Source organism: Trachurus trachurus (assembly GCF_905171665.1).
Source record: "Trachurus trachurus genome assembly, chromosome: 9".
NCBI lineage: Eukaryota > Metazoa > Chordata > Actinopteri > Carangiformes > Carangidae > Trachurus > Trachurus trachurus.
Genome location: NC_139895.1, coordinates 5693149 through 5715537, shown reverse-complemented (window position 1 = coordinate 5715537; position 22389 = coordinate 5693149). Strand labels below are relative to the sequence as shown.

Below are 22389 nucleotides of genomic sequence, written 5' to 3'. Positions count from 1 at the left end.
TACGCCGCTGAACGACTTAATAAAATAAGGTCCAGATTGTAAAAAACAGCAATTCTCCTTTAAAGAGTCTGTAGGATTTCCTAAAAAACTAAATATAGACGATATCTTCGACGGCTTCTTCTGCTGTGTGGTGGCGTCTCCTCTTCTCACACCCAGAGAAAACCACCACCACAACAACAACAACAACAACAACAACATGCAAACCACAGAAAAATACATCTATTTGATGAAAGATGAAAAGTGAAACTGAGCCTGAAGCAGCAGCAGCAGCAGCAGCAGCAGCAGCAGAGTGTGACCACTGGACTGAGACAAAGGTCAAAGTCGTGGAATCGATACAGTCACATTGATTGTAAAAGGCCTCAGTCTGGATCAATACCAGGCTGCTGCTCACACGGCTCAAAAAGGAAAAACTAAAAAAGCTTCAGCTCGATTCAACAATCAAAGCATCATCTTGTGTTTCCAAGACTAAAAAAAAGCTTCTGGTCTTTTGTTCATCCTCTAAACAACTTTATTGTTCAGTTTGAACTGACACAGAAACGTTGGAGGAATGTGACGATGTGTGTGAGTCACCGCCACGACGACTCAGTGTGACTCGCTTGGTCCCGGATCTGTTCGCCGGCAACATCACACAACAACCCTCCGTCTTTCTCTCTCTCTCTCTCTCTCTCTCTGTTGTGTCTTTGTTACCATGGAAACCAGGCCTTAGCGAGTGAGCGAGCGAGGCTGTGGAAAAGTTACATAGAGACGCAGCAACGACAACAAGGCTGAGAGAGATCAGAACTCCACTCCACAACTGTTTTATTTTAATTCTTATATTTGTGCACGTTTCTTCTCCAGTTTAATGAAACCTGAGCAGCTTTATTTTATTTTATAGATCTTCTATTGAGTCTGTTTTAACCTTTTTCCCTATCATTACGAATGAAATGTAAGACCAAACAAAAACGTACAAAAGAAAAGTCACAAAATCACTTGCAAAGTAAATTGGGTTGAGTTGTGTGTTGGCTTTGTTTGTCATTGTAAATACAAGAATAAAGCACAATGAAGTGTCGCAGGAGCATTTTATTGAGCATTCGAGGTAGAAAATTAAGACCCGTCAAAAAAATTTTAAGACTTCAACACAATACTTCAGCAATTTTAAAGGTACATTGTGTAGGAATTACTCCCATCTAGCGTTGTGGTTGTATATCACAAGCAACTCAATCGTATTTTTCATGCTGCATTCACGTGAAATTGGGTGAAAGAATGTAAATTCTCGCATTGTGGAACACCCAAATATGTGTTAAAGGTATAATGTGTAGGAATTCCCCCCATCTAGCGGTGCGGTTGCATATCTGAACGTATTCTTAACGTTGCATTCACGTGAAATCGGGCAGACGTCAGACGGATGACAGCCGCTGCACGTAACGGCATAAACAAGCCTCTATGTAAACAAGTGGTCCGTCAGCACGAGACAAAACAATACACGTGACAATATGTTGTCATGGCGATGTGGTATTGTTTTACCGGCTTTCTCTCGACTTCTGTGACTAAAATGACATCTGGTTTGTTAGCGACGGCCGTCTGCCCGACTGCAGGTGAATGCAGCATCAGTGTAACGCTCCATTCCTCCTCACTGCGTTACCACGGTGACTTTTCACAGACGCCACCTCGACCTGAGCCGACAGCTCCGGTGTCTCCGCTGAGTTTCCGTGGTTTCCTACCGTCACGCTGCCACTGAACGTAAAAACATGGCGACACCACCACATGGCAGCCAGCACCGAGCTTACCCGCTCCATGGAGATATGAATGATATGAACGGCTCATTCAGAGCTGAAAGGAACACTTCACTTTGTTGATGATTAATGAAAAACAGACTTTTGAACCAAATAATCGATTTTTCGTGAATAGATAACAGGAGAAGTTACACAATGTCCCTTTAAAGGCGGAAAATACATGTTTCATTCAATGGGCTCTTTAAAACTTCCTCCGGCCGGCACATCTCTGATATTTGATACAACTGATTGACTGAATAACGAGCAGATGGGTTACCAGTTGTCTGTACTCTACATTCAAAGCAGCAGCTGTTCATTTAAAAACATGGAGAGACAAATATCACAGAAAGACGAGGTCATGTGACTTCTCCAGCTGATTCAACACAGAGTCGAACAACGCAGCTCAAACTTTTCCCACTGTGTGTCAGAGCAGCTTATCAGCCGGACCAGAGGCCTCGCTGCTATCGCTCAAGGGCAACGCCACCACCACCGCCGCTGCTGCTCCACCCTGCACGGCCATAAACCCCCCATTCATCCTGCTACAGCGCTATGGTAACCACCAACTGATCAATACCACAAACAGCAAACAGTCCGCTTTCCTCTGGAGCAGGTGAAGAGAGAAATGACTTAAACATTTCCTGTTTTGTTTTGTTGTTTTTTTAAACCAGGAATGTGAGGAGTGGGAGAGCAGCGGCATCTGGGAATGTCTCAGGGGAAATTTTAAAAAAAGTAAAAAAAAAAAAAAAAAAAAACTTTCTTTCTGGCAAACAAACAAATATCAATCAATAAGGAATCCTGTGGAAACCTTCCCGGATCTGGACAGGAAGCCGGAGCCACAGCTCCACTCACATTCCTTCATCCTGACTCACATCACACTCATCACACTCATCACACCAGCTTCAATCAGCACCAAGTATCTGCTGGAATAAAGCAACAACTCCGTTATTTAACATTTATCTCTACATATGATGTCACCGCAGGTCGGAGCTTCACTATGTCACTGTAAATGTCTGTTTTCACCACATTAGAAGTGAAAACAACCCAGGTTAAAAACATTTCTCTTTTCATGTCATTTTTTTTTCCATTTTAAAAAATTGTTTGTTTTCATGCTGTTCTTTTTAAATGTTTAGTCTTTATGTAAAGCACATCCGAGTTGCCTTGGTATGAACTGCGCTATATAAATAAAGATGCCTTGCCTTGCTTTGCCAAGAACCGTTGATGACACTGACGTCCTGTCCTCACACTGCGAAAGTCTGAACCGTGGTTTAGTTTGATCCGGACCAAGACCAGCTCTGTTGGTCCGGACCAGATTTCAGGTCTTTGGTCCAGAGGAGTTTTCACACATGTAGATTTGGTTATGAAAGCTCCCTTTGACTTTTACGAATGTTGCTGCCTCTTCTGATTCTGTTTTATTTATATTTTACTTTCCCAAATTTCAGTCTATTTGCATAAAAATGTCATTTTTTGTTGTTTTTTCTTTGGAATTGAATGAAAACAGAGGAAAATATTAAAGCAGAAGTAAGCGATCCGGTGGTTTTGGCTAACTTCCTGTCAGCCGATGGAGTTAGCAGTCCCCGCCCTCGTCCCTACGTCACCACATTCACGCGCATCCCTTGGCTGCACACACAGAGAGGACTGCCCCTTCATGCCGTTCTCTCTCCTCATTGGATAAAGGTTGTAGGATACAAGGAAAGTTTTCTCCTCGGCTTACAGCAGAGCAGAGTGACTGACAGACCCGTGTTTCAGACCAAACACTCTATATAAGTGATTGCTGTCTGAAGATATAACTATTTAAGACTTATATTAACACAAGCATTCCGCTTACTTCTGCTTTAATCATAATCAACATTATTATCTAATATCAGCCAAAAACCACCATTCAGTACTCAGGGGGACTGACCCAGGAATCCAACCTCTGGGGCCTCTACTGTACCCGTATCTTCTTTGAGTTGCTCTATACAAATTTATGTAAAAAAAATAAATAAATAAATGACAAAAATGCAACTAAAGTTTCACCAGAGGTTGGGTTGTTATTCATCTGCAGCTCAGAAACAGAAACTGGTTTGAATCCAAAATGAAACCACATCAGACAACATTTACAGTCAGAGTATGCAGCTGTGCAGTGGTTGCATCAACAACAACAACAACAACAACAACAACATCTGCTGCTTCATCATGAATGAAAAGCAGCAGAGTCACGTTATGGAGCTGAGACAGTAGGGGACAAGCAGGACAAACAGGACGACCAGGGAGCGGATGGTGAGACTTTATTTAATGAATGAGATGACGTCGCTTCATGAATCAGCTTCGCCTCACAAACACAGATGATGCATCGCTTTAATAACAGCGTTTAAAAAATGAACGGCTGAATTTCCCCTAATTAAACCCTGACGTTTTATATTCTGTCAAGTGTTTTTTCTTCTTGGCTCGTCCTGCGGGGGAAAAACTCCAGCAGAGTCCACAGAAATGTCTGGCATCCATCGCCTCCTCTTCCTCCTCCTCTTATCACATCCACATCTACACCTCCACCTACGCCGTCCGTCCGTTCAGAGTGAATGACCATGAATGTGCTCGTCTCGTCGTGGGCCGGAGGAATGTGAGCAGAATGAAAAAGTGTCGGCGTTTTAAACGACCAAGAGCAGCAGCAGGAGAGGAAGTTTATCACAAAGAGGGAAAAAAAAATCCCATGATCACATGAGTGAGTGAGTGAGTGAGTGAGTGAGTGAGTGTGAGCGGACGACGGGATGAATGGAGCGACTGTGTTTCTAGTGTTTGTGATGTAAAGGCTTCATCCAGATCAGTCAGAGAGCGAGGAGAAACTCATCCACTCTGGTTTCCTCTGTCATGAGTGACTGTATCACTGAATAATATCATGACCTTGTTTGTGTTAAAGGCATCTTTTTCTTTAGTTGTGACAAATGACATCATTTATTTACAATTAATCAAACAAAACAATCGAAAATCTATGAAACTTGAGATTGTTTGACTTTTTTCTGACTGAATCCATTCATCATTTATCAAAATTATTATTTTTTTTTAGTTTAGTGGGTTATTTCGGTCTTGTAAAAACAAGAACAATAGACAAGTATAAAAGTATAGATACAAAACAAAACAATACATACATAAAAACAATACAATGCACTTTGACTGAAAAGGTGTAGGCTGATTTTAACAGAACAAAAAACCTGTATATTCTACATACAGCAGTTTATGAGCCCACTGGTTTTTATAATTCACTTTTTTATTTATTAATAATATTTTATATATATATTTTTTTTAAATAGGTTTTTGAATCTGTTAAGTGTGTTACACAGTTTGATTTCTAATTCTAGATTATTCCATTGATTGACTCCTTCACTTTTGTTTCACATTTTTTCTTTTACCTTTGCTTTTGTAAACACATACTTAGTTCGTATCTACTAGTTCGAGTCTGAAACATCCTCTGGAAGGCAGCATATTATTATTTACAATTTAAGTGTTAAGTCATAGATTAATTATCTACTTTTTCAGTCCTAAAAAAGGGCAGGCTACGTAGATTAAAAAAAAATAGACAAACGATGAACAACTGACATGTTTCAGCTCATTCACAGTTTGGCTCAACTTTTATCCTCCTCGCGTTATCGGTTGTGACGACACCGTTTGTATTAATCCATCAACACCCAGACAGATACAGTCAGTCAGTCAGTGGAGGAGGTGAAGGTTGAACCATGAGGTTTATCTGACTGCAGTGTTGTTTCTTCTGGACAGAGAGAAGGAGTTAAAACTGTAAATATAAAGCAGCAGGTCGTAGTAAACCCATTGTTTGGACGGGACGGAGACGTCGACACGTGAGGCTGAACCTCTGTCTGACCTGCACCAAACACAATCGTAACTCTTCATCTGGAAAAATCCAAAATAAAAGTTTATCTCTCCTAACAAACCTCCCAATCTTCATATCTGATGGCGTAGCTACAGTCTTCATAAACACTCGGCCACCTGGCAGAAGCAAAGACTCAAACAAACACACACACATACAAAAAAAAAGTGAAAATCCTGATTCGCAGCCAAAAAAATCCCCCTCAAGGCCAGAACGCTGCCCTGGGAGCTCCGCCAAAACATCTCATCAACATTAAAACACACCTGCTCGGAGAGCGGCGGGCCCACGCCGGCGCTCCGAGAGCCCCGCGGAGCCGAGCGCTAAATGTAGATCATCAGGGAAACTCCCAGTGGAACGAAAAAAAAAACCTGCCCCCAAAACAGTCAACAGCCAAACAAAGCCAACAATAGCAGCACGCATCCATTACAGGCCTGTAGCACAAGCCAGCGACTTCCCCTCGCTAACAATGAAGGCTGAAAGGCAGTGAGGTCATTCAGACACGGGGAGGGACGCCGAATATGGGACGCATACATAAAACAGCCTCAACGTTACCTCCTTTTCCTCCTTCTCCAGGCTGATTGACCCACTGATTGAAACATACAAATCTTGAAGGAATGGTTCACCAAAAAATGAAATCCAGTCATTAGTGACTCAGCCTCATGCTGATGAATACTCCAGAGTAGTTTTTTATTCCTCAAAGTGCATCTGGAGACCCGCGAGGCCGGTTCCTAGTCCAATGAAAACTTTACATGAGAGTCAAAAGGGCCCGACGCAAAAACGTCCATAAAACTACACAAAAACCATTTAATATTCCTCCACACTGCTCGTCCACTGCAGTCCAAGTGTCCTGAAGGGAGATAGTCCAGAGTTTACTGGAAACAGCGTCATTTAGGACATTTTTTACAGTCCTGTATTGAATTGATTGTTATTGACTTGCCTAAATGACGTCGTTTCGAGTAAACTCTGGACTATCTACCTTCAGGACACTTGGACTGTGTTCAGCACTTGGGAACCACGAACACAGTGTCTGCGTTAGATCTTATCCATTAAAATACTTAATGTGATCAAAAGCAGATATTAGTTGGTACAAATATAAATGGTCTATACGCTAACTCAAAGCTAAACATAACATTTATAAAAGAGTATTTTAGGGCCATTGTGGGTTGAAGAATTAGCAAAAAATTGCAAATTTACAAGAAAAAAAACAGTCAAATTTGGAGGTTTTTTCTATGAAGGAAGAAATCACATCTACATTTAACATGGTTTGATAGATGCCACTTGTTTTCTTTCTGCCTGAAGTGGAAGATCTTATCAAACTTTACTTTTAATTTGATTTAGCTCGAAGGGAAATACCTGTTTATTTTAACCCAGAACCAACAAATCATTATAAAAGACAACAAAAATGTAGTAGTGAAATAGACGACGCATTTTGCTGGCAACTGTGATTCTGCTTGAAGTTTTTCCATTTGTTCAGGTGATAATCACTCAGAGCTGATTTCTGTTAATTGCGTAGTTTTCCTGTTATGGAAACCTACGTAAGTATGTGGTTTTATTCTCTCCGGCCTTCGTTAACCCATGAAAACACAGACTCCTGGTCGTCCACCTCAGTACCTCTCTGAAGTTTCTGGTCTGGTCTCTGTTTTTAGCCTTTGTTCGTGTCTCTTCCAGGGAAAAAAACTTGACGTGAACATGAACAGATTTTTTTTCCCCCTCTGTGGAAATTAAGTTGACAGTCGGGCCAGGAGCCAGAGAACGGCTGATTAGATTTTTGGACTTGACCTCAATCTACATTTCCTGGCCGTCAGACGATTATTATATTTTTATTTAGCTGCAACTTCGGATATTCGTGCTCTGTCAAGACGTTGAGTTTAAATCCTCAGTGACAGGAGTGATGTGGAGCAACAGAAAGTTGGAGGAGGAGGTTGGTTTTCTTTCAAGTGCCTTGCAGCTATTTCTACTTGTTTTACTTCTTCATCTCGCCCACACAAACAAACACTCCAGAACAGTTTGTTCGTGTTTTCTGTTCTTCTTCGGCACAAACAGGAGAAAACACTTCCAGCTCAGCGTTGATTCAACCCGTGGCTGAGAGCTGCTCCGTCCACGTGCTGCCTAAAACTCGGTGACGAAGCTGTTGTGACAGGTATTAGTAATAAACACCGCCGGCTAAACTGGCTTTGTCAGCCCGTTGTAAATCACCAACGTGCATGTGCCGAGTTTCATTGGCAGAATAAACCTGTAATCCTTCACCGGAGAGCCTGGCCGGGGTTTCTGGCCGCGACCAGCTCCCTTTTGTTTTCACCTTTTCTGGGCTGAACTGCTGTACAGTGAGTTTCTGTTCCTCACTGTATCACATGTGCAGCTTCATCAACATATTTGAGCAGAAATAATCGATTAAGTCAATAATCTGTAATAATAAATCTGGAATGTAAAAAGACTTGTCCTTTGTTTCTGGAGCTCAGTGGATGGATGGACGCCTAAACTGGATCATATGTGAGGCGTTTTAAGTTAAATTGCCTCTCGAGTTAAATCAAATAACTAGGGGTGTAACGGTATATGTATTCGTCCCGTGCCGTCACGGTACGGGGGTCACGGTTCGGTGCACACAGTCACACGACGAATACGTCTGAATGAATATTTAAATTTTTTTTTTTTAAAAAGTCGAGTCCTCACTCGTATCCAGGTGGCGGTAATGAGCCTCGAAGCTGCCTGCAGCCGTCACAGCAGACGAAGAAGAGAAGTGATGAGAGAGTGAAGTTAGAGGAGGAGAGCTGTCTGCTTCATTCATGTCACTGTGGCTTCTCAATGAAACAAACGGCGGCGGCGGCTCGCGACCATAATACATCCATGCTCGCGACTGGTCCACCGGACAAAGTCCGTCGGCGATGTTTCACGGATGCGCGGTGCGTCGCTAGAAACGCATCAAACACGTAGCGCATGTTCAACCCGATATGTCAATCACTGGTGCAAGTAAAAAGACTAGTTGTGTGTAACAACTTATCCCGCAGCTTTTAAGCCTCTTGACATGAACACAGACAGGTGAGGAGAAAAGGAGACCGCACACTAGTATATATAATCAGACACATTGTCTGATGAAGGGCTGACGCCCGAAACGTGTGAGTGACATTAAACTGTCACGGGAGCTTTTAACTAGTGTGCGGTCTCCTTTTTTCCTTACCTGTGTCTTTCTTGGTGGTCCAGCACCTAGTCTTCAGTTTTTTGGGATGTGCGTGTAGCTGCCTAATATGTTTTATGAACACAGGCAGGACCAGAAACATCACCAAAGTAACTGCTAGTCTAATTTAACTGTGTAAACCAACATTGATGTCAGTTTATTGTTTTGTTTTTTTAATAATATTTTTTTTAATAATAATATAATAATTCGAATAATAGTTGCCAGTTGTCAAGTGCACGTTTTTTTTCCTCTAGAATTAATGAATGGCATTATAACACTCCTAATGCACTTGTTTTATTTTGTATTCTTTTTTCTTTTAACTTTTATAACACAAGACAGATTTTAGTTTTACATTCAATTAGTGTCTGTTGTACCGAAACCGTACCGAAACCGTACCGAACCGTGACCCCTGAACCGAGGTACGTACCGAACCGTGACTTTTGTGTACCGTTACACCCCTACAAATAACTATCTCAGTCATCGTTTACCAAGGAAAAGGCCAAACGTGGCTGCTGGCAAAGCTGTGCAGATAAAAAACATTTGGTTTGGGCCAGACTGAATAATCTATTCTTAAAAACCCCTTCAGGCTCTGGTGATTTCAGACGGGATCTGTCTTTACTTCTGGCATTTTAAAACACTGAACAATTGATTTTTTATGAATTAATGGATTGTTGCTGCTCTGAGGAGGCTGAACACCGTCGGTCCTGCAGGAGGGTAAAACACTGTCACACTGAGCTGCGTCCCAGAGAGCTTCACTACAGCAGCCAGATAATCCTGCTCAATCAAATCAAATCCCTCCACAACCTTCTCCCGGCTCCGCCCGGCTCCACTCGGACCCGGTCCAACAGCAGAATAATGAAGTAGTTTATAAACAGGACGAGAATGTGAAAACAGAGGTGAGTTTCGGTCACGTTCTAACGACAAACACCGAGGCCGATGAACTTTATCTGTCTCCTGTTTGTGTGATCGAAGGTTCACGTGGGACTGGTTTCACTGATCCCTCCACTGCTGCTATTTATACTAATGGCTGAGACTTATCGAAGATGAAGATGTTGCATTCACTTTATTTTTTACAAATCATTTATTTTCTGATAAGAGATTTTGAATTAAAAAAACACTTTCTCTTTAAAACACAATCCAGGATACGACACTATCCTTTAAATCAACCTTAATGCAGCTGAATTCATAATTAAAAAGGTACAATATGTAGGAATTCCCCCCATCTAGCGGTGCGGTTGCATATCTGAACGTATTCTTGATGTTGCATTCACGTGAAATGGGGCAGACGTCAGACAGACAACAGACGCTGCATGTAACAGGATAAACAAGCGTCTATGTAAACAAGTGGTTCGCCAGCACGAGGCAAAACAATACAGTCGTGACAACATGTCGTCATGGTGATGTGGTATTGTTTTACCGTCTTTCTCTCGTGGAGTAAAATGACATCCGGTGTGTTTGCCGACAGCCGTCTGCCTGACTGCACCTGAATGCAACACCGGTGCCTCCGTCCTTCCTCACACTACACAGTGGTGACAGTTTTAACAGGCTGAGCCCACAGCTCCGCTGAGTTTCCATGGTTACCTACGGTCACGATGCAACATGGCCGCCTCGGTTCGGTGCGTCGCCCACTTATGTATTTGTAACGACTTGTAACAACTCATTCTAAGGTACGAGAAAGCTTTCAAACAGTCACACGTTTCTTCTCTCCCTCTACACTGTTGGTGTTTTACTTCTTCAATCATTGTCCAGGTATTCCCGCTGGGTCACAGCGAATGAAGCTCTGAAGACCAAAATGAAAACCTGAATTCATCTGACAACCGGCACCACACAGAGATGTTTCCAGTCTCCTGGTTCAACTCACTCATCTGGTGCACATGAGCATGTTTCCCAAAAAGGTTAAAAAGCCCGAGCCTGAGACTGAACCTTTACGGATTCAGACCTGAGGTTGGTTTACGGCCTCTTAACTCAGTCCAGATGGGGAGTGTGGACGAGGCCGAGGCCTGTTGTTGTTGTTGAGCCTCAGATCTGTGTCACATGTGAGGAGGAACAGGTCTGATCTGGGACATTTAGGAGCCGCACCTTCAGCTCACAGCCTCAGGTTAACAGGCTTTCTGCCGCCGCCGCCGCCGCTGCCTGATGTGAAAAGCCTCAGAGCCTCAGGCGAAAGCAGACGGACGGTGAGTGAGTTAGTTAGTCGGTGCAGAGTCGGAGTATTTTTCCAGGCAGAAGGCCTTCACATTCCAGCCTCTCTCTGTCTGTTTCTGTCGTTCTGTCGGTCGGATACTCGGCTCTCTTTGACATCGACCGCAGAAACAAAAGCTGCTCTGTGTTCCCCCGGCGGCGAGCGATCGGCTCCCGTTTCATCACAGCGTCGAGCTCAGAGCTACAGAACTTCGATTGGACGCCGATGGTAAAAAAAAAAGAAGGCAAAACACAACAGGGTTCAGGGCTGGGTGTCCCAACAACACTCTCAGGCCTCTTCTTTCTCTCCGTTCTCTCTTCTCTAATCAGCCTCAACAGAACAGAGCTCATTCAAGTCACATTTTTCCTCTGCAGATCTGGGTCACATGGATAAAAATTTGATTATGAGACAAACAGTGAAGCGAACACAACATCCAGCTCTGAACTGTAAACACGGCGTTGTGTTGTGTACCTTCCCCTGTTTCTGTAACCAGACTCCTCTGTTTGTTTCTGATCACATGTGAGATTATTTCTTCCATGTGGGACGACGCTGGACTCAACACCGTGTTATTATGTCATCCATCTGCTGCTGAAGCTCGGCTGAGTCACCGTGAGCGCTGAGGACAAGCAGAGCATGACGGAGAGAAGACTGTTGCTCCATGGTCTCTGGTCTCACTGCCAGGACGTTAGGACAGACAGACACCCTGGACCAGTGGTTCTCAACCTATTTTACATCAAGGACCCCTAAATTGACACAAATTAGACCACGGACCCCCCATTGGACAAAATTTTCAAGCAAACCAGAAATACACAAATATTTGTTCTGAGACTGAATAACGTAACTTTTTTTTTGTACATTCAAATTAGGGCCAATGGTGTGAATTTTTGGAAACTTTATAGAGAAATTTCTGGAAAAAAAGTGGTAAAATTTCTCCAAAAACGTTTAAACATTTGTAGGAAGAGGTGGTTAAAAAAAATTCTCAACAAAAAGTACAAAAAAAAAAAAAAAGTTAAAGATTTTCTACAAAAAAAGTGGTAAAATTCTCAAAAAAACAATAATAATACAAATTCTCCCAAAAAGAAAGTGGTAGAATTTCAAGAAAAAGTTGGGGACCCCCTTTAACCTTCTCAAGGACCCCTGGGGGTCCCCAGACCCCACGTTGAGAACCACTGCCCCGGAGGACGAGTGGTTCATGGTTCATCTGATTGTCTTTCAGTTCTGTGTCACATTCAGGTGCAGCCTCGAAATCCAGAAACCAGAAACTTAACTGATCCCCTGGAGGCCGCGTTACAGTTTCTTTATGAAGACGACATCGAAACTGAAGCTGTGTGTTTTCTGTAACGTTGCTCATCATGATGAGTTTCTGTCTGTTTCAAGCCAGATGCTCCAGACCCCCTCGTAGTCGGGCAGACTCTGAGCGCAACGTCCACCGTCGTTTGAGGTTTCATAGTCCAGCGTACCACCGTGTACCAGTTTCCTGAATTTCTCATGCTAATTTCCTACATTTCCCATAATCCTTGCACGCTTTCTGTCATGGGGTGACTAGGAGGAGGAGAGTATACGCAGAGTCGACTCCACACGAACTAACGGTGGACTTCCATCAGCTCCCTCAGATACGCCGCTGAAAGCCCCAAGCTTTCCACTCTTCTTCTCTGTTTGTGGTGTATTTGTGTGGCAGTGTCACAGCGCCACCACAGGCCTGGTGTGTGTACTACAGCGTTTTCAGAAGGACACAGGAACTGTATGGTTCATATGCACACCTGAATATTTGCGTAACAGTGTGATTGCACATAGGACATTTTGCCGATATCGTTCATGCCTAGGTTTTAGAGGTCTTCACGGGTCCAATTTGACGGACCTGAACCCAAATGGACCCGAGTAAATTGTACCCGGAGCCGACTGGACCCGAGCTATTATTGTAAATATGAGTTCCGAACCCGAGCGGCATCCTAAAAAACCCGTGGACCCGAAGTGCCCGAGTTGCTTTATGATTTAATACAAGTTGTCTAGCGTAAATAATACTTGTTTTTACTACTTTCTGTTTCTTACCTAAACGTAGTCTTCTTCCGCTGCCAGCCGCCCCGGCCATAATGTGATGTAAACAGAAATAAATCCACGTCGTCATTTTCTTGTTTAGATGGTCATGTACTGTAATCCTTCTTCTTAGCCATTGCTAACGCCAATCCACCGGTCATTTCCTCTTGTTTAATTAACGTTATAATTTTGGAGTTTCCATGTGCTTTGCAGAGCGTAACATTACCGCGGTAACAACACGCTACGGCAACTCGATTGTTTAACTATTTTGAACCATTAACCATAACGTTACGTTAATAAACAAACGTTTTAACTGCTCCGAGTCCTGACCTCGGTTCTAACTTTAGCTTGAACTGTCACCTTTGACGTCATCATAAGAGTCGTGTAGTTGTTTTGATCACGTGACATAAGTCAAACAGGCAGCTCGCAGCCTCGCATTGGACGGAAGGGGGAGGGCAGGGGTGATTGACAGCTGTGACAGCCAATCGCCGGGTCCTCTCGGGTACTGTAGGACCCAGCCTTTCACAATAAGAGACCCGAGCCCTGAGACAAACTCCACCGGTTCCGACCCGGCCCCGGCGTCACTTCTTGCGAATGGACCCAAAACCCGAGCCGGGTCGGGTCGGAACCTCGGGTTTTCGGGTTGCCGGGTTTTTCCGAAGACCTCTACTAGGTTTAAATGGAAGTATTCAGATTGAGACCCAGCTCAGGTCTCTGTTGGGGCTCAGACCACCTGGTGCGGCGGCGGCGTGTTTAAACTGGACGACTCTGGGACCAATGAGACGCCTCCTGATCCGAACTTCTCCAGTGTCTGTAAATCACATTAGAGCATAAAGGTGACAACAGAAGCTCCGTTGTCTGACGGTCTTGAGCCGTTGGGAGCTGCAAGCCTCCGTCTCTCAAGTCTTGTTCTGACGTCTGACTGACTGTCTTCTGTTTGATGAACTGTCTTCTGTTTGATGGACTGTCCGGCCTGTTGAGACGCTCTGAGTGAACTGAGCTCTGTTCTTTGTTCAGCAGTGTCTTGTGTAGCTGCGGCCTCTGATCCTGCTGCTTTTAGAAAACTCTCAGAGCCTCCGCTCTATTTTTAGCCTGAATGCAACTGTTGTGTTTAGAGTCGGGCTGCAGCGTTGTACATGTGTGTGTCAGAGCTGTTTACTGACCTCCCATGGAAATATGATTACAGTGGATTTGCACCGCGACAGAAAGTCAAACAAAACCAGTGTTGGAGACAGAAGCCTTCAGCTCATGATGGTCCAGCAGCTGAGTTAAGTCTCCGTAGCTGCTGCTCTTCACATCACAGCTCCATAAAACCTTCAGCTGGATCAGACAGGGAACTGGTTATATCCCCAATATAAAGACTGGGTAACATCTGACTGAAGCCTCGTGTCAGCGGAGACGTTACATGTCTTAAGATCTCAACATTTCTATCAGGAGAACGGCGAAGACAACGGTTGTGAGGGAGGTTAAGAAGGAAAAGAAGATGAAGAAAAAGAATAAAGGAGCTGAAGACTCAAAGTCCTGCTGATATCTGAACTAAAGACTCTAGAAAGTGAAACCTGAACATCACAGTGTTGGAAAGACTGATCAATACATGAGGACGGTGGGGGTTGGGGGGTTGGGGGGCTGAAACATGTCCTTCAAAGCAGAAGGTCTGATGTCAGATTTATCATTTTGAATATTTGGTCTTTCATTGAACAGTGTCACCAACGCTCGTCTTCACACAGGTGATACAGAAACACTGGATCACGTCTCATTGGGTTTTGAGGATGAACATCTTCTTTAGAGTTTAGTACAGAAAGAAAAGAGGGCACGACCTGTCAATAAATCAATATGATGATTGATGGTGTGGTGGGAGTTGCATTTGAACGCACGTCCAACACAAAAAGGGCGACTGTGTAGGCTACTTGTTTAAAAAAAAGAAAGAAACAATGACAAAACTTGGTTCAATATTAACAATAAAGTCCAAAAATAACAAAAATACCATCAAATTAACAAAGTGAGTAACTTAAAGTCCTTAAACAATAGAGATGCAGAGACTAGTGACTAGTTACACTGACGCTGCATTCACCTGCAGTCGGGCAGACGGCCATCGCTAACAAACCAGATGTCATTTTAGTCACAGAAGTCCAGAGAAAGCCGGTAAAACTTGGGTCAGGTAAACAATACGACATCGCCATGACAACATATTGTGACGTATAGCCTATTGTTTTGCCTCGTGCTGGCGGACCACTTGTTTACATAGAGGCTTGTTTATGCCGTTACGTGCAGCGTCTGTTGTCTGTCTGACGTCTGCCCGATTTCACGTGAATGCAACATCAAGAATACGTTGAGATATGCAACCGCACCGCTAGATGGGGGGAATTCCTACACTTTTAAATGTTTTCTCCATAAAAATGACTGAAAAATAAATGTCCAAGTCAACATACTGTATATGTGAAGCAGCTTTACTCAGTCGTATGCAACAGTTTACTGGTAATTTTCCAGATATTGAACAAGTCATTTACAGATATGAACTGATGTTTTCACCAAATTATTAATAATGAAAACTAATGATCAGATTGATGAATAACTGATGTTTCTGTAGTGTTCAGCCTCTTCACCTCTGGGCCTCGAGCTGTTCAGCTGCCTCAGTCAGGTTCAGATCCTCCGTCACCTTCACCTTCACCGTCACCACCAACAACAACAACGAGAACAACGACGACGACGCAACGACATGAATGAGAGTGAAAGAAAAAGAAAGGAGAGCAACCTGAGTCTGTCAGAGGTCGACACACAGTCACACAGCCTGACCTCCATTTCTGAGTCATCGGATCCTCTCAGCAACATGATACAGACAGTACAGTACAGCCTGCTGCTGCCGTTAGCCCCCACCCTACCCCCAACCCCCACCCCTTCCCTCAGCACTGTAACGGAGCCTCAGCACAGAGTTAAAGGGATAGTAGCATTTTTTTTAAAGTGGGGTTGTATGATCTACAAATAGCCCCTAAGTACTTTAATTGCAGTAGCAGACTCTCTGCACTCCTCCCGTTAGCAACGCCAGCCCATAATAGCCCTGCCCAGAGATTTACAACATACAGTGTTGTGAACAGACCCAAAGAAACGGCCTATTTTCGCAGTTTTTATTTGGACCTAACCAACTGCTGATCGGCGGGCGCTAACCCTGGGCGGAGGGATACGTGAGTTGGTTAGGTCCAAATAAAAACTGTGTTTTTCCTGCACTTTGAGGGGCTGGAAAAAATTATATTATAGCGAACAATGGAACTGTGTATTTTTTCTTTTCAGGTAAAACCTCTTTTAGACCGTGAAAATAGGCCGTTTCTTTGGGTCTGTTCACAACACTGTATGTTGTAAATCTCCGGGCAGGGCTATTATGGGCTGGCGTTGCTAACGGGAGGAGTGCAGAGAGTCTTCTACTGCAATTAAAGTACTTAGGGGCTATTTGTAGATCATACAACCCCACTTTAAAAAAAAAATGCTACTATCCCTTTAAGGTCCGGCTCGGCCTCTGGACCGAGGGAAGAAAGGCAGCGATTGTGGAGGAAACCTCTCCGTCTCTGCAGGAGGAGGGGAGGGGGGGGGGATTAGGCATTAGGTAATTGTGTTAGAGAGGTGGTGGTGGTGTGTGTGTGTGTGTGTGGGGGGGGGGGGGGGGGGGGGGGGGATTAGATCAGAGCCAAGAGACGAGTCAGAGCAGGTTCGTTAAGAGTCCAGGTCCAACTGAGGACAGAGTGGACGGACGCACGGAGACAGAAACACATCGTCTCCATGTGGTACCACTTATGATGATGTCGTCCTCGTCCAATCCCAGGCCGGGCCTTACGTAAGACAGATAAATATGATTACTCATCCTCCCCCCTCCTCCTCCTCCTCCTCCTCCTCCTCCTCTTCCTCCTCCTCTGATGGATGGACTGACTGGACGTGTTGGGGAGGAACGTTCCAGTGAAGCCATTAAATAAAAAGATGGACGGACGTTTCTTACAGATAAGAGTGAAATTATATCTGTGAGTCATTCAGTTAAAAAAACAGAGTGAACGAACAGAGGATGAAGACCAGTTTAAACCTTCATCATTAAACACCATCATCGTCATTACATCGCCTCTGTGACAAACTCATGTCGCCTCAACACTGTAAAATCTGACGAGTGACGTCATCTCTAATGGATTTTCTGCACAAGTCGAACACAACACAACACAACACACACACAGAGCAGCCGTTGTCCTGCAGAACTCTAAGCACCAATCAATGGTTTAATACCAATATATATTCAGCTCCAGCTCTAAGTTTTCAGTGTAATTCCATCTAAAAGTCTGTTTTTTGAGCACGTTTCCCTGTTTTTTGGCACTTTTTGGACCAAATATGGAATCAATCAATACTCAATAGTATAAATAATCACCAGTTGTCGTCCGATGTGATGTAACTGTGACTGAGAGTTTACGTAACTGGAGGATTTATGTCAGCAAATGGATTTTCTGCAACAGAGAGAGGCCTTTACATTCAAAACAATAGTGGAGCAGAAACAAGCGGAAATAATCAATCAATCAATCAATCAATCAATCAATGAGCTACTGTTCTGATAATAATCGATTCTGTATGGAAGCTGATTATTACATGAACAATAAGACCAAACCAATACGAGACCATTTCCAAGACAAGACCATGACTGTGCCCAGTCCCAGTCCTCATAATAACCACGTGTCTGGATATTTACATTATTCCTCTGCAGCTAAAAAAGAAAAGATGATTTAATGTAAAATCTAAACTATATTATATTATGTGTTTGCATATGTCTTTATGTATATTACTATATATTAAGAGAGATAAAGATTAGTGATAATATGTAATAAATCTATACGTATATGAGAGTGATAATATATTAGAATAAATCCATCTAGATAAACTCATAAATTAATTTATTGTAAAGATTATAATGACAAGAAAGCTTGATAGCTAATTTATGAATAAGGGGTGGGAGTAAATAAACTAAAACAATTATCTTTATTTTCAATTATTTTATTTTTGTTCATGTGTTGTCTTGTCAAAGTATTTATTTGTTATGTCTGTCCATTACTGTATTAAGTTTTATTTCTTTTAACATGTCCGAAATAAACTTAAACTAAACTAACATCACATGAACCAAAGAGAGACAGTGACGGAGAGACATTTGTGGTTTAAAAAAAAAAAAAAAAAAAAGATGTGACATGCAGCTGTAAATCCAGAGTCCAAGACAAGACCAAGACCTTGAAGATACACTACCAAATGAGAGAGAGAGAGTGTGTGTGTGTGTGTGTGTGTGTGTGTGTGTGTGTGTGTGTGTGTGTGTGTGTGTGTGTGTGTAGGGGCAACAACCACAGGGGCAGTAAAAAGGAAAAGAAAAAGAGCAAGTCATCCTGTTGCGGGGCGTGTCAGTCTGAGGCTGCGTTTCACTTCCACCGTTTGTGGTGAATTTACTGTAACTTCTTCAACGTCTCCAAGATCCAGAGAGAAATCCCCTCAGTTTCCACCCACACTCAGCACTTAGTCAAACTGTTCTGCTGCTGCTACTATTATACTACTACTACTACTACTGTACTACTACTGTACTACTACTGTACTACTACTACTACTACTACAACAGAGGAGGGGATTATTATTATATCATCATGTCACAGCTAGAAATAAAACATCATCATCATCTTCTGTTCCAAGCTGCTTCAAATATGAAACTCACTGTTTAAATATCCAAGAGCTGAAGCTGTGAGATGATCAGATACCAATCGATCGATCAATCTTTATTACTGCAGACACAACAACCGGTCCATATCGACAAAAGGTAGCTATAATGTAATATAATAAAACTAATTTAAAAAAGAAAGCAATAAAGAGAGAGAGAATCAAATATCAATTCCCCATATGCAGGCTAGTGTTTTCTAAGCCTCAACCATCAACCAATCTATCAGTCAATAAATCAATCATTACTGCAGACACAATTACTGGTCCATATTGACAAAATAAATGAATAAAATATGATCTAATAAAACACAAATAGAAGAAAGAAAGAAAGAAAGAAAGAAAGAAAGAAAGAAAGAAAGAAAGAAAGAAAGAAAGAAAGAAAGAATTTTCTACACAATTCATATTCAGGCTCCTCAACCATCAATCAACCAATGAACCAATAAACCAATCATTGCAGACACAATAACTGCTCCATATCGACAAAATAAATGAATAAAATATGATATAATAAAACACAAATAGAAGAAAGAAAGAAAGAAAGAAAGAAAGAGCCAAATATCAATTCTTCATACCTAAGACTCAACCATCAACCAACCAATCAATCATTATTGCAGACACAATAACTGGTCCATATCGACAAAACAAATAAATAGCTAGATAATATAATATAATATAATAATAGCCTATAATATAATATAATAGCCTATAATAAAACACTGATTTAAAAAAGAAATAAAGAGAACCAAATATCAATTCATATTCAGGCTATCCTGCCAACCAACCAATCAACCAATCACCAATCAATCAAGCCGCTTCTATAATAATTCAGTAGCCTAAATGATGATCAACACACAGAATCAAAACCCTGGACCCTCAGATCCAGTCCTAGTACTGATCCTGATCCTGATCCACTTCCACCCCCCTAACACCACAACAACAAGCCCCGTCAGCCGCCTCTCTTCCCCGGTCTCCTCCTGCCTCTTCCCCTGCCTCCTTCCTGCTCCTCCTGCTCCTCTCTCCTCCTCTCTCCTCCTCACCTCCAGCAGCGGCAGGTCCGGGTCCAGGTGTGTGAAGCTGTGCAGCACCACGGGACTGGGGTCGTCCCCCACCTCCAGCCTCACCCCGTCCCAGAGGCTCCGCAGCTTCCACGACGAGTCGAACATCGAGTCGACGACCTGCAGCTGCTGCAGCGGCGGCGGCGGCGCCTCGGCACTGTGCATCCCCGGGGAAAAGACCATGAGGCTCGGCTCAGTTCGGCTCAGTTCACGGTACCGACATGGTTCTTCTGCTGCTTCAGTCTGCGGCTCTATCTCTGCTTCTGTCGGATCAGCAGCGCTCACTCAGCTTGTCCGGAGCGTTTAGGACAATCATGACTCACGCTGGGGGCTTTTCCCCTAAGCCACGCCCCTTTCCTCCTCTTCCTCCCTCCTCCTCCTCCGAGAGCCGCGATGCGTTCAAGGCCGTCGGAAATAAATAAATAGCCTACCACAACCCCCGAGGATTAGCGTGCTTAAAATATACTGTTGTTTACAGAGCACAGAACCTCCTCCCACTGTCCACCACACCACACTGGTGATGACACCAAGCAGATACTTCAGTACAACTAACCAGCACTTTTTAACCTTTAACACGCATCTTTTATTCATATATTTATTTATTTTTTGTGTTTTAATACACTAGGCCTATGTGTTTTTATGTCTTTATTTACTTCAGTGTTTTGTGATCTGTGTTGTTGTCTGTATTGTCTTGCTGCTGCTCTGTGACATTTTAAATTTCCCCTCTTAAATAAAGTATTTCTATTCTATTCTATTCTATTCTATTCTATTTACATTATCTGTAACTTATTGAACTGTAAGAAGTACAAAGAAATTATGTTCAATATGTACAGGATACAGGATGTATAGAATAAATCCAGCTAGATAAACTTATAAATTAATTTATTGTATAGATAATAATGACAAGAAAGCTTGATAGCTTATAATTTATGAATAAGGGGTGGGAGTAAATACATTTTACTTATTCCCACGCTTCTTTTCGGATATGAAAAAAAAAATCTTTATTTTCAACTATTTTATTTTTGTTCATGTGTTGTCAGTCGTCAGCAGTGGGTGTGACACATACGCACACACACATCTTTAATCAACTGAAAATAGCAACACACTCAGTGTAATGACAGTCACAAGACGCACTACTCTGCTAAAGCCCTGAATTAAAGTCAAGTTTTCTCACTCATTAAGCACAAGAAAACAACATCTAAATTTAAATACTCAAAACATGTTTTTTCCATGAACATACATACACCATTTAAATAACATTTCCCCCCTTGAGATTAATTAAATCTTACTTTATCTACAGTACAGTTAGTCCATCAAAGATAATAAGATATAATATGTAATATTAGCATACTAAAACTATTGTTTTGTTGTAGTTTTTTCTTCTATCACAAATATTCTTTATGTTTTCCAACATCTTCCTATGTGGTAGTAGGTTAATATTTACATTCTTAGTCTAAAAGCACAAATCTCCGAGGTGTCCCTGAAGGCAGCGTTAACTCCTCCGCTCTTACGTCATAGCTTTGGGGGGAAATGATGCCAGTGTGTTGTTTCACTATGGCAGCAGGCTGGTGTAGCCTACATACAAAACCAAAAACACACGTGTGCTCTTCACTGTCCCCTCTGAAAACAAACATTTACACTGAAACAGCAACTTTTAACTTTATTAAATCAAAATTAAACGTGCCCCTCCTTTATATATATTTTTTAATATCATTAAAAAATAGCTAACACTTAAATCTATTGTGCATTTGTATAACTAGGCTATATAAAAATGATGCTTATGTATTAGATACATAAAAATAACTGTCTAATCATGATTGTCTTTCCTGATGACAGGCTTTTATTTTGAAAGGTCATTCTAACATTGTGGAATTACAACTATTATGAAATAAAACAATCTAATAGTTAATGTGCAGATTATTTTCTTGACAAATGGATTAACTGGAAATCCCCACAGCACCTGAAATACCCACAACATAATAATAGGCTACTACACACAACAAGGTGATTAACTCCACAGTCCAACAACCTGTGTGGCGACCTGACGGCGCCTCCTACTGGCCAACGCCTCACATCACACCTCAGGTTATTAATCACATGGATGATGAGCTGCTGCCACGGCAACCAACCAGCTCCCACCGATTCAAGAAGAACAGGTGTGAAACGGATTTAAGCAAATAGGAAAAAGAAAAAAAAACCATCACAACTAAAACATCTGGTGCAGCAGCTGCGGCCGAAGAACGACCGAACACACAAACACGTCCGACCTCTTCATCACTCACAGATCTGCAGCTGCTGCAGCAGGAGAGAACAACAAGTGGAGGAGGAGGAGGAGGAGGAGGAGGAAGAGGAGGAGGAGGAGGAGGAGAGAGGAAGAGGAGGAGAAGGAGGAGGAAGAGGAAGGAGAAAAGAAGAGGAGGAGGAAAAGGAGGAGGAATGAAAAGGAGGAGGAAGAGAGGGAAGAGGAGGGACGAAGAGGAAGAGGAGGAGAAGGAGGAGGAAGAGGAGGAGGAGGAAGAAGAAGGGAAGAGGGAGGATGAGGTGGAAGGAGTAAGAGGAGGAGGAGGATGGAGGAAGAGAAGCAATGAGGAGGAGGAGGAGGAGGAGGTTGAAGAAAGTGGGGGAAG

General features: G+C 42.6%; 1 protein-coding gene across 7 annotated transcripts in view; it reads right to left on the bottom strand.

Annotated features, from left to right (window-relative positions):
• Positions 1 to 22389, bottom strand: part of LOC310991329 (ral guanine nucleotide dissociation stimulator-like) — an 81910-nt gene that overhangs the window by 22677 nt on the left and 36844 nt on the right. For 2 of the 7 annotated variants that reach the window (XM_083978986.1, XM_083978987.1), the window contains exon 1: positions 19745 to 20327. The exons of 4 other annotated variants lie outside the window; for them this stretch is intronic. In XM_083978986.1, the coding sequence (XP_083835112.1) occupies positions 19745 to 19945 (201 nt within the window). In that variant the 5' untranslated portion in view covers positions 19946 to 20327. Of the gene's footprint in view, positions 1 to 19744; positions 20328 to 22389 lie in introns of those variants that run through there. One more of the 7 variants, XM_083978988.1, reaches the window with a different exon arrangement.